Raw genomic sequence first — 14,067 nt, 5'->3', positions numbered from 1 at the left:
GATACTTAGCTGGCTGAATCACAATGATCCATGTGTGGTAAGACTAAAAAAAAACAAAACTGGATGCTCTTACATTTTCATTTCCAAGTTTAGGGAAGAACTCACCAGGAATGACTAATTGTGTCATTATTCTTTCTGGTGGAGAATGGGAGCTGAACCTCAACATAGAATGTGTAATTAGTACTTCTAGTTTTGATCTCAACTGCTTCTGAAGAGATCAGTCTGAAACCAATTCTAAATAGTATTTATCACTTAAAGAATTAAGCATACTACATATATTTAGGTGAAAAGTGGTAACTTCTAGTTACTGAGTTATATCTCTGAAGTCTCTAATATCAGATAATGAGAAATGGAATGTGCTTAAATGGCTTACCAGCTTGTACTATAAAGAATTAATGATCAGGCACTCAGTGATTTGGAGGTTTGTGAATACTGAGATTACAATGTTCAGGGGCTTTAAACTTCTGGAAATTAATGTTTGTATTTCTTTCCACTTAATGTATAGTAAGTCACTTTGACTTTTTTAATCCCCCCCCCCCCCGAAAGCAGTCTTTGGGGTAGGAGTACGTCAGAGGCTGCTTCTGCATAAAAAAAAAAAATATTCAATTTATTTAAAAACTGAAATCACAGCTATTTGTGTTAAGGTTATTTTCACAAACTATAAACTTGAGATTTGCTTGTTGTGCCACCATCAGTTTAAGTATTGTAGTGTAGCTGTTGTTCCTGCTCATGTAAGTTAGTAACTTTTTAAAGGGGTCTAACACCCAAATGAAAGAAATGTCTGTCTGAAAGCTAAATATTTTTTTCAGATGTTCTTCATTATCCTGCTTTAAAAGAGTTTATTTGAAACCTCCCTGTTATGGTGTTTCTTTACTGACTACTCTGAGGGCTGAACCTAAGAGTTCCAGATCCAGATCTAGAAAAGAAAGTTACTACTTAAGGGGGATTTCTGTAGAACCTGGGTGCCCAAATCCACAGTTGCCATCCTGAAGATCTCTGCTATTTAACATTGAAGACCAAAGGACCATATAGATTTTTATTTCACTTGTAAAGCTCCCCAGATGACTGTAATGGTGTACGTACATCCTTAGAATTGCCACTGTCTTGGGAGGACTTGGCCCCTTAGCTGCTAACTTAAGCAGCGAACTAGGATTCGGAAACTAGGCATTCCTCTGCCCGTGCAGCGGTGGGACCAGAGCTTCACTGTTTTGCAAAGGATATCTAAGACACTAACAGGAGCAAGCTTACTACAAGGTAGAGTAATGGCCTGCACTTTAAACATTCTAAAAGAAATGCTTTACCTCTGCTCTTTGCACTGTGTATGTACAGTAGTGATTAGAAGGTGTCATTTAGGAATTTAATTTACTTAGCATTTTGATATTTATTAAGTCTGGATGAACAATCCAGAATGTTGTTTGGCAAGTGAGTACCGTAAGAAAGTAGTCAGGCTGTTTCCCTGCTTTGCTGTCTGGTGCTACCTTTTTCTTCATGGTAGGGCACTATTATCATGGCTCTTTATGCACCAATATACATAGGTATGCCCGTAGCCATATCCTGACTGTACTAACCAGCACACGTATGGGAGAGAAGGCTAAAGATGAAAGCACAGCTGTACTTTATGGATGTGTTTAAAATAAAAAAAAAAAAAAGACAGGCCTCCTTCAGCTTTTTCAAAGGGAAGGGTAAGCAGGCATCTCCAAGACTGTCAAAGGTGATACTTTAAATCCTGTCACTTGACAGGATTTAAGAGCATCTCCTCCTTTTCCCTGTGTTTCATATTCTCTTGTGATAAATACTGCTTTGGCTACTTCTGTATCTTCCCTTTCTCAGTGCGCTCTGTAGGCTGCCTAGGCATTTTCCACAAAGTTTGGGTTACAGTTGCAGAAGCTTACATGGACCTGACTTAATTTTCTACTCACTGACTCATTTTCAGACATGTCAGAGTATCTTATTTTCTCCATCATCCTTTCTCCTTTGTACTGCTGCTGTTAGTACTATGGCATGTTCCAGTGTGGGAATGACTGAATGATTTATTTTTGACTGTGTTATGCTTTGGTTTTTTTAATAGACATTAAATATTCTGATTATTATTTTTCTTTTAAATCCAAGCTCTAGAATGTTACTATCTTCAAAAAGGGAGAAGGAAAAAAAAAACAACTAGAGAAGATTTAGGTTTAGTATTTTATCAGACATGAGACGTTTTTGTGTTCTGTTCATGTAATTTTCTCCCCTTGAAGGGAAAAGTCATTGAAACTGGAGACGATGGTAAAAATTGAAATGCAATGTTAAGACTAGGGTTTCTTGTGTGCTAGCAGTAAAATGAATCTCTCAGTGTTACTACGGCTATCCGCCATCACAGTTATCTATCTTTCTCAGGCTGCCAAATGTAAACTGTTAGTAGAGAATGTATAGCTCTATAGTAGAATTTATACAGCAGCTCATGGAGCTTTGTTAAAAAGTTTTTCCTTACGCATCAGGACCTAGGAAACATGAAGTCCAAATGCCTTCACACACATATTGGTGGTAGGGTATTTTTCTGAACTTGGTCCTATAGTGCAATAGATTTTATCTTTAAAGAGAGCAAATGTCAGCTTGTACAGTTAAAAATCCCAATATTTGACCTAAATATAATAAGCAAATAATTTGAAATGTTCGTTGCTCATTTTATGTTTTTTAATCCAGAGACTGCTTAAGCTGTTGTCTCGAAAAATGTTACTGTTTAGGGATGTGTTCTGTGAAACTGAATATCGAAGCTTTAGGTTGTGACTTTATCGACGTCACTCTGTATTAGCGTTTGCTTAGTGGTCTTGTGAAAAACCACTGGCTCAGCAGGTTAGCGTGTAAAGTTATCTATTAAAGCTGTGCTTCAGTAAAGCCTGTAAGTACTTTAAATCCTATTTTTAGGCATGTGAGTGACTCATCTGCTTAAAGTTAGGTGTGCTTGCTTAAGTACAGTGCAGAGGTGGGCCAAAGAAGTACAGGCAGAATGAACTTTCTTTACACTGCCACACCAATGTGCTTTCCTCTTGATCAAATAAATACGTCTATACTCAGTAGAGGCCATGGAAGACCGAGTTTCCAGTAGCATTTGTGGAGAAGAGTTCATGCTTAAATCTGCAGATGCTGTCTATCACTATTACTTTCTGCCGAGACGACCAACTTGTGCATTTTTAGTGGTGTTTTTATTATGTGCCTGTGTACACAAGTTAGTTTTTGGTTAAACAAGACTGTACCTGTGTATTTTTGTGTCTTGTATTGAGTTTGGGATTTTTTAAACATCTAACGGAATTAGAATGAGAAGCTTTCTTGAGGGTTGTTGGTTTTTTTTCTTTGAATGCTTTAAAGATTAAAATAAAAGGCCCTTTTTACCTCATTTTTATTATTCTTTTTTACTTTCCTCCCTAAGGAAGAAATACCACGCACTCTTAAACTCTTTCATCTTTACAATTGTTTCTAAGTGTTCCTAGTTCCATCACTTGAAAAAGTCCGGATCTTGTCCTGACCCAAAACTTAGCTCTTCTGAAATCCTTATTTTTACTTTAGTCCTTGTTTCAATTAGCTTTCCTGCATCAATTAGATAGCTAGTCGTTGATATTATATAAATTTATAGGAAATTAATAAAAAGTCTGCTTCTATAGTGAGTCTTTTTGGAATAGATTTTTAAGCATACTACATGCTTTACTACTTCTGATGAACTTGAGGGTTTTTTTAGTAGTGGTAGTATGCTGGGAGTGACAGTGATGCATAGTGTTGCTAACTAATGCTCCTGCTCCACTTAAGAGGATTTTACAGCCCCTGAAGCAGTGTCGCATTGCTGTGAGTGTATTTGCTCTCAAGCTTTTTCTACTGACCAGAGTGAATTCTAGAAGCAGAGTTGCTCTTTTGACCTTGATATTCTTTCCCATAGATAACCACAATTGTGACCTGCCTGCATGGGATTTGTGATTCCCCCCCAGGAATGTAAAGAAAGACAGGCTTTGCTCCTACAGGTATGTCAGCTGACTTCAGGGATGAAGAACTGATGGGGCATGGGCCCTTAATCACCCATGGGAGGTGAGAACATGTAGGTCCAGGCAATTAGGGTCAACTGGTCTATGCTAGTTGCAGCTGCTAAAAAAAGGAGGCAATAGCCAGGTTTCCTGGAGGCAGTTTTTTTAACCACTTTCAGCAGAGACCAACAATAAAGAGGAGAGATTAGCAATTTATCCATATAGGGTGTAGTGAAAGGCCTGGGAATTCACTTAGCAGAGGGATAATAAGAACAGCATAATGCTTGGGTGTATGCTAGAATTTATCCTTTGTCAATGAAGAACCTATGAAGAAAACTTTTTTTTTTAAAGTCTGGCTTTTTTTAAGGCTGACTTTCTTGTGGCCAGGCTGTTTTTGATAGATGGCTGGATTTTCAACAGTTAGCTGCCTGGTTTACACTGGAGAATTGCATTTGTACCTAGTCTTTTCTTTCAGCAACTCTTTTTCTATAGTGTAGTACAGGAACTGTGAAAACAGCATGATAAATAACGAGGAGTCGCAGGTTTTATGGTGCAGAAAGCATGCTTTATTTCAAATGAACAATTCTATCTCAAGGAGGTTCAACAGCTAACAATTTATTACTACATTAGGAGAACTAACGCAAATTGAAGTGCAGGGCAGTATTTGATGTTGTAACAACAGTTTGTTTTCAAACTGTGGTTCATTGCTTAGTTGCCCGGAAGTGACTACTGGATGTCTAATACTACCACACAAACTCAATCACTGCACCCTACGAACCTCCGAGAGGGGGTACTGCTGCTGCACTCGAGTACCTAGATAGCTTTGTTGATTAAGGGGATGGCCAGGTGATGTTACTTTTTGAAAGCTATCCAGGCAGTCAATATGTCAGAAACAGTACGCAGACAGTGGGTGAACAAAGTGCTGGCCGCTTGCACTTTGTCCAAAAATTGTCAGTCAGGTATGGAAATTATGACGTAATCAGATCCAATGTAAAACATTAAAGCAATGCTTACAGGAGGGTAATTGCAAACATCACCAATGCCTTACATTTCTGATTCAACATAAATATTTGTGCATGTATGAAATACTATGCACAGTATCGTCTCTTAGGTGTAGATAATCTTCAACAGGGAGCCTCTCTACCTGTTGAGGCATTCTTAGACATCAACAATGAGTTGAGGCGCAAAAATTAGTTAAATGTTGAGCAGGGTAGTCGTTTGCTAGGAAACTTTCTCCTACCAACTGTTAGTTCCAAAAGTTACGTTTCAAAATGTCATAAAATAAATGGTACAAAACTTCATAACCGTTAACTTCGGCTATATACAGTATGTACATGTCAGTGAAAAAAGTGTTTAAAATTCTCAGGTCAATAATGACTATAAGTCATAATGTATAGCTCTGGACTTTGTCTTATTCAGGTAGGTACAAAAATATTTTTTTTTTATATTTACAGATCAGATATTTCAGTCCATCTAGGAATCACTTGTAAAAAGACAAGTGTAAATAATACAGATCAAGCTCTCTAAATTGATCGAATATTAATGTTCACAGTGGCAGAATCGGTACCAAATTCATTTCCTAAATTCAGGGTATAAAGTCCACCATCGTTCTTCTGGACATCCATGATGATCAGGGTGGTTAGATCTTCACTGGTTTCAATGTGGAATCTGCCTTGCTGGTCCTGACTGGTAATTTTTCTCCCTCTGCAGTACCATGTTATTTCAGGAGCAGGTTCACCCGAAAAGGCACAAGATAGTGTGAGAACTTTTCCTTCATCAATGCTAATATCAGATGGGAGAGCTTCAATTTTGGGTGGTACTCCTTGATAAAACAGGAGAAGAAATACAAAGTTAGTCTGTTTCCACTAAGCCATGCACCAGGTTTACTCTGAGGACTACTTCAGGATATTTGAAGCACTAACTCTACCAGTAATTGTATTGCTCACCTCTCAGACCTGATTTAAGCATTTTACTAGTTGAACTCTCCAGTTGAGCCATACTAGATTTCCCCATAATACTGGTGGAGCTCATCTCTACAAAGGATTCTTTCATGGAGGACATGCTTTTGGCAGACATGCTTGCAAATTTCATTTCAGTCATGCTGCTACTGCTGAAACTGCTGAATGAAGCCTCTTGTTTAGAAGAAGCCTTTTGAAAGGACTGAGAAGAAAAACTTTCGTGCATGCTTGCGTCGCCACTTGTCTTCAATACTACCTCTTTTGGAGGTTCTTCAATTAGAGCTGAGGAGCATTGCAAACATAGAAGGAAAAACCAATAACGTCACATTAACAAATGAAGTCATGCAGTTCTATATGGTTAATTTTACAGAAATGAAGAGACAGCATAATTTGCTTTCAGTGGAAAACTGCAGTGGAGTATAAAATTGTTTACAATCATTTGATTCAAGATGTCCAAATCGCAAACATTAATTTATAAATGAAACAAGTAGGAAACAGAACTGTTACTAGTATGTATGAGCTTGAAGGAGAAACATACTTAAGAAGAAACAGGTTGTCACACAGCATTTCCTATTAGAACCATTACTAGCGTTAGACACTGAGAAATTGTGTGTGTTCAGTTCATGTTTGTAGAAGCTGTGAAGCATTTTCAAGTTCTTAGAAGCATGGTATAGGAAAGTCTGTATTTCACTGCATTGTTCTGTAGCTATAAAAGGCAACAGAAAAGCTCGATCACTGCAGCTTTCCTTTAGACCCAAGCACAGTCATACAAGCAAATCATAGCAACCCCTTGATGCTAGGAATGGGGATATGGTACAGCCAATAAAATACTAAACCCAGTTCAGTTATGGCTAAGTTACCATAAAATTTTTTAACTGTGGAATTACTTTGTTTTATTGGAACAGATTCTCTTAGTAAATGAGGAAAGAGTCATTGCCAGGTCTTAACACAGTCATCCTGGAAGGAATGCTTCTAGCCTTCTCTTAACATCCATCTATTGATGTAATAGAGCATCTCTCTGCTCCTCTGTGGGTGTTATAAAGATTTCTAATGCTGTTTTAGTTCTGTGTATATAATATACAAAAGAAATAGGAACTTGTTAAAATATCTAAGTCAACATTACCAGTGGCTTTTATCATAAGTCATTTTAGTTGGCACACCACAGCAAAAAGTTGTGATTAGTCTGAACACGAGACCTGGAGAACAAACTTACGGAGTACAGTCAAAGATGCTGTAGCGGAGCACTGCCCATGGTAATTTTTTGCTTTGACTGTGTATTTTCCGGTGTCACTCACTGCTGCATTTCGAATCTCAAGAGAATAAATGTTTTTAGAGCGTGTTACTCTGATGTGCGATGAAACAGCAATCTGAGGAGGGGAAAAAAATGGTTTCATTAAGATCAGTTTTATGAATAATTCTGATTTTTCAAGTAAATATATTAAATGAATACTTACAGGTTGATTATTCTTAAACCACTCAATTTCAGGAGAAGGATCCCCAGAAACTTCACAGGTGAACAATACATCTTGTCCTTCATTGACATTTTGAGACTTAGGCTGCATGATAAATGCTGGTTCGTTGGAACGCTCTTTAGAAAAGGTCAGAACATACTGGCATTTAATAATGCCTTCGTCAGTTTTACCCTCACAGGTGAGTATACCTTCATCTTTATTACTAGTCTTTTTGATAGTTAGTGTGTGATCACTTCCAGAAACACCATATCTGTAATCATCTGAATTTCTCAGCTCTGTTCCATTCAGCACCCATTTTACTTCAGAGGCACCAGGAATGTTGGCTTTCAATGTCACTTTCTGCCCTTCGGACACTGTCATTTTAGTTGAAGAAGCTTTAATTTCTGCTTTCAATTGTTTGACATCTTCAGTAACAATTGACTTTTTAATGACTTCTTGAACTGCTGCTTTTTCTTCAGTTGCCACTGCTGATTTCTTCTGGGTAGAACCTGTAAGCACCTTTTCTTTCTGAACTGATTTATGAGTTTCAGATACACCTCTTACCTGGGAATAGATATTGTTAAATACTTGGCCAGTAAACTGGAAGTTAGTTTTTGAAACACCTCCTTCCCCAATAATTTCACAGGTGTATTCTCCTTTATCAGATTCCATGAGCTCATGGATTTTGAGCTCATAGGTGCCATCTGCTGCATAATGAAACTTGAAATGATGGTCTTCTTTCAGTTTTTTGCCATCCTTATACCAAGCCACTTCTCTGACACTTAAAACACTGCTTTCAACTGCACAGGATAACTTTACCTTATCTCCTAGAGTTTCTGCTTTCAGATGCTGTTTTATCTTTGGTGGAGAAGCAGTTGGCAATTGTACTTTCTCTGCTGGTACTGTTTTGTCTCCAGATGGTGACTTTGCTTTTGGGGGGCCACTGATGGGTTCAGGAGATTTCGCTCGTTTAGGAGACTTCACTGGCTCTGGAGACTTTACACGAGGCTCAGGAGATTTGATTGTTGGAGATGATGTAATTGTTTTTTCAGGAATTTTTGTTCTTTGAATGGTCAAAGTAAAATGCGCTTCCTGTCTTCCTTCAGAGTTCTCCACCACAACAGTGTAACTTCCTTCATCTGACATCTGGACCGAAGAAATTTCAAAGGTAGACTTGTACTGTGTTCGTGTTACTTGGAAGCGCCTCGAAGAAACAATGGGTTGACCCGCACGGAACCATGTTATTGTTGGTGCTGGTTCGCCATCAACGTCACAGGAAAATCTTGCAGTCTCCCCTTCAGAAACTGTGACTGACCGTGGCTTTGTAAGGATTGTTGCCGGTAGAGTGCTTCTAAATGCCTTGTGTACAGTCCTTTCTTCCAATGATTTTTCTTCAGCCGCAGTGATTTTTTCTTCAGAAGCAGCATAGTGTTCATATGATAGAAGTGATTCTCTTGTTGCTGACGTTTCTGATTTGACCTCTCTTACTGAGGAACTTGCTTCTGTAGCAGATGCTTTCTTAAATGAGGAGATTGCATATGCCTCTGTTTTTGTCAAGTCAGGTAAAATTGACCTTGGTACTTCTTCATCTCTCCGCTGGGAAGAGTATGTAGTGTAATCTCCTCCAGTTACATCTAGTGTTGCATAATCAGAGCATTCCCCTTTGTAGTTTGTGCATACAGCCCGGTATGTTCCACTGTCATCAATGTGGCAGTCGAGAATCTCCAGAGTTAATACACCGCTGGTATTAGTAAAATGTATCTTACTGCTCTCCTGGAGCTCAATACCATTATGGTACCACTTCACTTCAGCAGTTGGTTTTGACTGGACATTTAGAATGAACCTGGTATTATGGCCACATGGTACCCGGTGCGAGCGCATTCTCAGGGTAATGCGAGGAGCATGGTCAAGGGTGAAAGGCTGCTGAGTCAGAACTTCATATTTCCTTTCCATAGTTTTCTGAGTTTTCAAAGCAGATTTCATGGACTCATATCTAGAAAATATATCAAATCTTGCCATCCTCTCAAACCGAGAGAGTGATCTGTCACTAGAAACTGGGCTAGGTGACCGTGGTCGAGTTCTCTCTGGTGTTGGGGATCTTCTCTCACTTTCTTCAGGTGGCCGTGAGCGAGGTCGAATTAATTCAGATACAGGACGCATCAACTCAATGTAAGTTGGAGAAAGAGATCTTCTTCTCCTTAGTAATCGAGAGGGAGGTGAAAATTCCCTGTGAACGTGTTGCACCATTTCTATTTCTTCTTCTTCTTCTGATGTGATCTCAGTTATTTCTCTTTCCCTCCTTCGCCTGAGTCTACTCTTTTCCTCCTCTGCCATATATTCGAGCTCACTCCTGTATTCAGAGAGTCGCTGAGCAGTGCCAACAGGACGGAGCAATTCTTCATCCTCTTTTTCATCCATTATTCTTTGCTTTTGTTTAGGTGGTCTGTAGGCAGCCCTGTCATGGCGTTGACGAAGCTCTGCATAGCTTGTACTGGTGTCAGCTTTAGTTGGGATGTGATAGCTTGAATACCTCAGCTCTCTTTTTCTTTCTTCCTCTGAACTGACCTGTGCTCCTGCCGTAGAATACCGAAGGGCAGACAGTTCAAAGCGTGGGGGGCTTCTTGGTGGGGAAGCAGAAAATCCTAACTCCAGCTCTTCTTCAAGGCGTAGTCTTTCTTCTTCAGTTCTCTTCATGGCTAAATAGTCATCAATAGGCAGGAGTAATTCCTCATCAGACAAGTCACCAAGTGATCGCCGCCTTGGTCTATAGTAATATTCATAGTCTGGAGATGGGGTACGCCGACGTGCTGGTCTCACAATTTCAAGATCGTCTTGTGTTAGCTTTGGTATGCGCCATTTAGGCTTATACTGATCAGAAATGCGTGGCAGTGGCATCACGTAGAATTGCTCCCACCTGGAAAGACGTATGCGTTTCTGGCGTTTCTGAACAGTTCTCTCAAGTTTTCCTGGCATTTCGTACTGGTCTCGCAGCCTCTTATACCACTTCATGTCTGACAGAGGCACAAATTGTTTAATGTTCTGATCTTCCTCAAGAGTAGTGCGCACATGTTTGCGAGGCTCTGGGACCTCATATGGCATACGAAGTCTTCTTTCTTCCTTCTTTTCTTCTTTCTTAATTTCATATTCACCTTTGACAGTCTTAGTGCTAACAGCTGGTTTATATAAGATAGCAGCTTCTCTGAGAGCCTCTTGTGCAGTTTGTGTCAGTGGAACAGCTTCAACCCCAGAAAGGATTTCTGCCATTCGTAAGGTCTTGTCAATTTGTCTCTGTACGTGCTTCTCCCGCTCTTCTTCAGTCTTGTACTCACGCTTGACATATTTCAAGCGTTCAACTTTTAGATAAGCCTGACAGCTTGTAGATCCAGCACTATTTGTAGCAGTAACTCTGTAATAACCACTGTCTTCTGGTAAAGTATCTCTGATATGCAAAGCATAATAATCTAAACCTTCATGAATTATATCAAAATTAGGACCAAAGGATAGAGGTTGACCATCTTTCTCCCATTTCAGCGTTGGTTTTGGTACACCAGATACCCTGATCTCAAAACTGACGTTCTGGCCTTCTTGACATTCAGCATTTGCCAGCAGTCTTTTAAACATTGGCCTTAGCGTGGCATCTGCTGGAGGTGGATGCGGAATCACAGTCAGCTTAGCTTTGCAACTGTCTTCGCCATATTTATTGCGTGCTACAATACTGTATTCAGCATCATCCTCTTCAGTGACATTATTGATGACGAGTTGATAAAGGCCCTTGTCTGATTCAAAAGTGTACTTCTTATCATCATCACCAGGTTTGATTTTCTGGCCTGATTTGAACCATGTTAAGCGAGGTTCTGGGTGAACTGTTATAGTTACTCCAAACCTGACATTTTCTCCAACATATGCAGTGCGGTTATACAAAGGCAGAGTAAATTCTGGTGGACGCTCTAATAGTCTCATAGTATCAACCCGTCGTTTCACTTTCCGAACAGTTCTGCATCTGTAGTGCTCAGAAATTTCTCTCACACCTTTAACAAAAAGTTCTGCATAAGAGCTGTCTTCACCATAGTCATTTACTACCTTACATCTGTAGGTACCATCGTCAGATTTAGAAACATCTTTGACATACATGGTTGCCACACCATCTTCGTATTTGATTTCATATTTCTCATTGCTTTCTAATTGCCTCATACCAAAGTACCATGTGACTTGTGTGGACTGATCATAGTTTTCAATCCTACATACATATTTGGCATGCCCTCCTTCTTCTGTAACAGTATGCTTTATCTGCCCAGCAATGGGACCAATGTCTATCGGTGCAACTTTAACTTTAGCCACTGTTATGCCTTTCTGAGATCTAATCGCACCTCCACAGGAAATGCGGGCTACTGACACAACTGTGTTCCACTCTTTCTTTACTAGAGTTTGGTAGTAACGCCTGTGCCTCAAGGTCTTGATGGCTTTAGTGCTGGTCTTTTCTGTCTGCTGTTTTAGCCACACGTGGTTAAGCGCTTCAGCAGCTGTCATCCGAGCTTTTCTTTCCTTTACTAGTAGGCGATCAATGAAGTCCATGGCCTCTATGCTTATGTCTTTGAATGCTTCATCATCAAAGTTGTATTCAGCATTTAGAATATTTTCAATAACTTGTTGGTTTGTTTCAGCAATGAAAGGATTAATGCCACTGAGAAGTATGTATGTTAGAGCACCAACTGACCACATGTCAGTAGCTGTGCTGACCAAATCATGATGATGTACTTCAGGCGCATAATATTCAGGAGAAGTGAACTGGAGTCTAAAGCTGTCTCCAGGCTTCAATTGTCTGGCTTGACCAAATTCAACAATTTTAACTACAGAGCTTCTTCTTGTGAAGTAAATAATATTGTCTGGTTTAATATCAAAATGTCCAATGCTGTGGTGATGTAAAAATTCTAGTGCATCGCAGACCTGGCGTACGTAACTTACTATTTCTCTTTCATTAAGTTCAAATGAAGCTGTGCTGATTCTTTCAAAGATATCAACTCCAGAAATGAATTCAAAGATCATGACCAATTCTTCTAGGCTCTCAAATGATTCATGAAGATACAGGATATTTTGGTGCCTAGCAATGTTTAGAATGGAAATTTCTTTCTTTACCAAAACTTGGTCAGCACCCTTTACTTTGACAAACTTGGCCAGGTAAGTCTTTTTTGAAACTGCCTCAACACAGCGGTGTGCAATGCCGAACTGCCCACGTCCAAGCTCTTCTGCAATCATATATTTGTCATAGAGTTCCTTTGTAGAATAGTGAGCTGCTTTAACTGTGGTGACTTCTCTGGTCTCATCAACTTCTTCATCATAGTTCATTACTCTGGTCTTATCTTCCTTTGTTATAATTGGATCTGTAGGTTCAGAAGGCTGGCTTTGGCCAAACTTGTTTTCTGCAATTACACGGAACTGGTAGGTGGTCTTGCCAAATAGGTTCACCACTGTGTATCGTGTATCCCGAGCTTGTGCAACACGAATCCATCGCTCTGCTGTTGTAGCACGTTTCTCAATAATGTAGTTTATGATTCTGCTTCCACCGTCAGTAGCTGGTTCATTCCAGGTTAAGTTGACTGAATCCCTTGAAATGTCAGTTACCTTCAGACCTCTTGGTGGATCAGGCACATCAGCCACATCTAATTCAACTGTTTTTTGATCAATTCCGAATCTGTTTTTGGCACAAACAATGTAAAACCCTGCATCTTTTCTGTCAACACCATTTGGGAAAACAAGAGATGTGAATGATCGTGTAACAATGACTTGGTAGTGTCCATTAGTATCAATGAGGTCTTGTCCCTTCTGCCATGTGATCACGGGGTGAGGCTTGCCGCTGAATGGAATCTTGATGCTCACTACTTCCCCTCGGAGGGCATGAACAGCTCCCATGCCTTCCAGGTTTTTGGGCAAGTGAATCTTTGCAGGAACTGGAATAGAAAGAGGAAGAAAAAACAACACATGAGCAAAAGTACATGAGAAGAGCACCAATAGTCTAAACATTCAAAGCTTATAAAGAATTTGTCTTAGGAATCGAGACCCTTCATTCACCTTCAACATCCAAAGAGGCAGTGCCAGACACAGATCCTCCTTGGTTGGTCGCTCTAACTTGATATACTGTGGCATCATCATCTGTTACATTTGTGATGACCAGTTGGTGATATCCACCCTTGAATTCCTGTATCTTGATCTTTTCACCATCTGGCATGATTTCTTTGCCCTGTCTGTACCACTTGACAATTGGTTTAGGATGACCAGTGACTTTGCAGACAAATGTGGCATTAGCTTGAAATTTCACGTTCAGATTCCTTAGTTCTTCCTTGAAATGTGGAGCTTGAATGGGTACATCAGATTTTGGAATGACTGGTTGTGATACCTCACTCCACTCACTTTCACCACCAAGATTTTCACATTTTACACGGAACTCATATTCAAGACCTTCAATAAGATCTTTCACAGAATAGACTGTTTCACGAATTTCATCTGTTGTTACAGAAATCCACTTGTTTTGTTTTTTCTCACGCTTCTCAAGATAGTAAGTTCTAATCTTTGCACCACCATCACTTGCAGGAGGCTTCCATGAGACAACACAAGAATCCTTTGTGACAGCACTTGCTACTGGCTGACCAGGTTGTCCTGGTTTTTCTGTAAAGA

General features: G+C 39.7%; 2 protein-coding genes across 26 annotated transcripts in view; one reads left to right on the top strand and one right to left on the bottom strand.

Annotated features, from left to right (window-relative positions):
* PLEKHA3 (pleckstrin homology domain containing A3) overlaps positions 1-14,067 on the top strand; it is a 29,550-nt gene that overhangs the window by 13,903 nt on the left and 1,580 nt on the right. Inside the window, exon 9 of the transcript XR_008236114.1 lies at positions 3,908-3,989. The gene's annotated coding sequence lies outside the window, so the exon portion shown is untranslated. The remainder of the gene's footprint in view (positions 1-3,907; positions 3,990-14,067) is intronic.
* TTN (titin) overlaps positions 4,533-14,067 on the bottom strand; it is a 245,697-nt gene continuing 236,162 nt past the window's right edge. For 24 of the 25 annotated variants that reach the window (XM_052793469.1, XM_052793478.1, XM_052793488.1 and 21 more), the window contains 5 exons: positions 13,465-14,058; positions 7,402-13,343; positions 7,161-7,314; positions 5,936-6,229; positions 4,533-5,811 (listed from right to left, as the gene is read on the bottom strand). In XM_052793469.1, the coding sequence (XP_052649429.1) occupies positions 5,513-5,811; positions 5,936-6,229; positions 7,161-7,314; positions 7,402-13,343; positions 13,465-14,058 (7,283 nt within the window). In that variant the 3' untranslated portion in view covers positions 4,533-5,512. The remainder of the gene's footprint in view (positions 5,812-5,935; positions 6,230-7,160; positions 7,315-7,401; positions 13,344-13,464; positions 14,059-14,067) is intronic. The other variant, XM_052793487.1, reaches the window with a different exon arrangement.

Source organism: Harpia harpyja, chromosome 7 (assembly GCF_026419915.1).
Source record: "Harpia harpyja isolate bHarHar1 chromosome 7, bHarHar1 primary haplotype, whole genome shotgun sequence".
In the NCBI taxonomy this organism is placed as follows: Eukaryota; Metazoa; Chordata; class Aves; order Accipitriformes; family Accipitridae; genus Harpia; species Harpia harpyja.
This window is presented reverse-complemented; position numbering and strand designations above follow the sequence as displayed.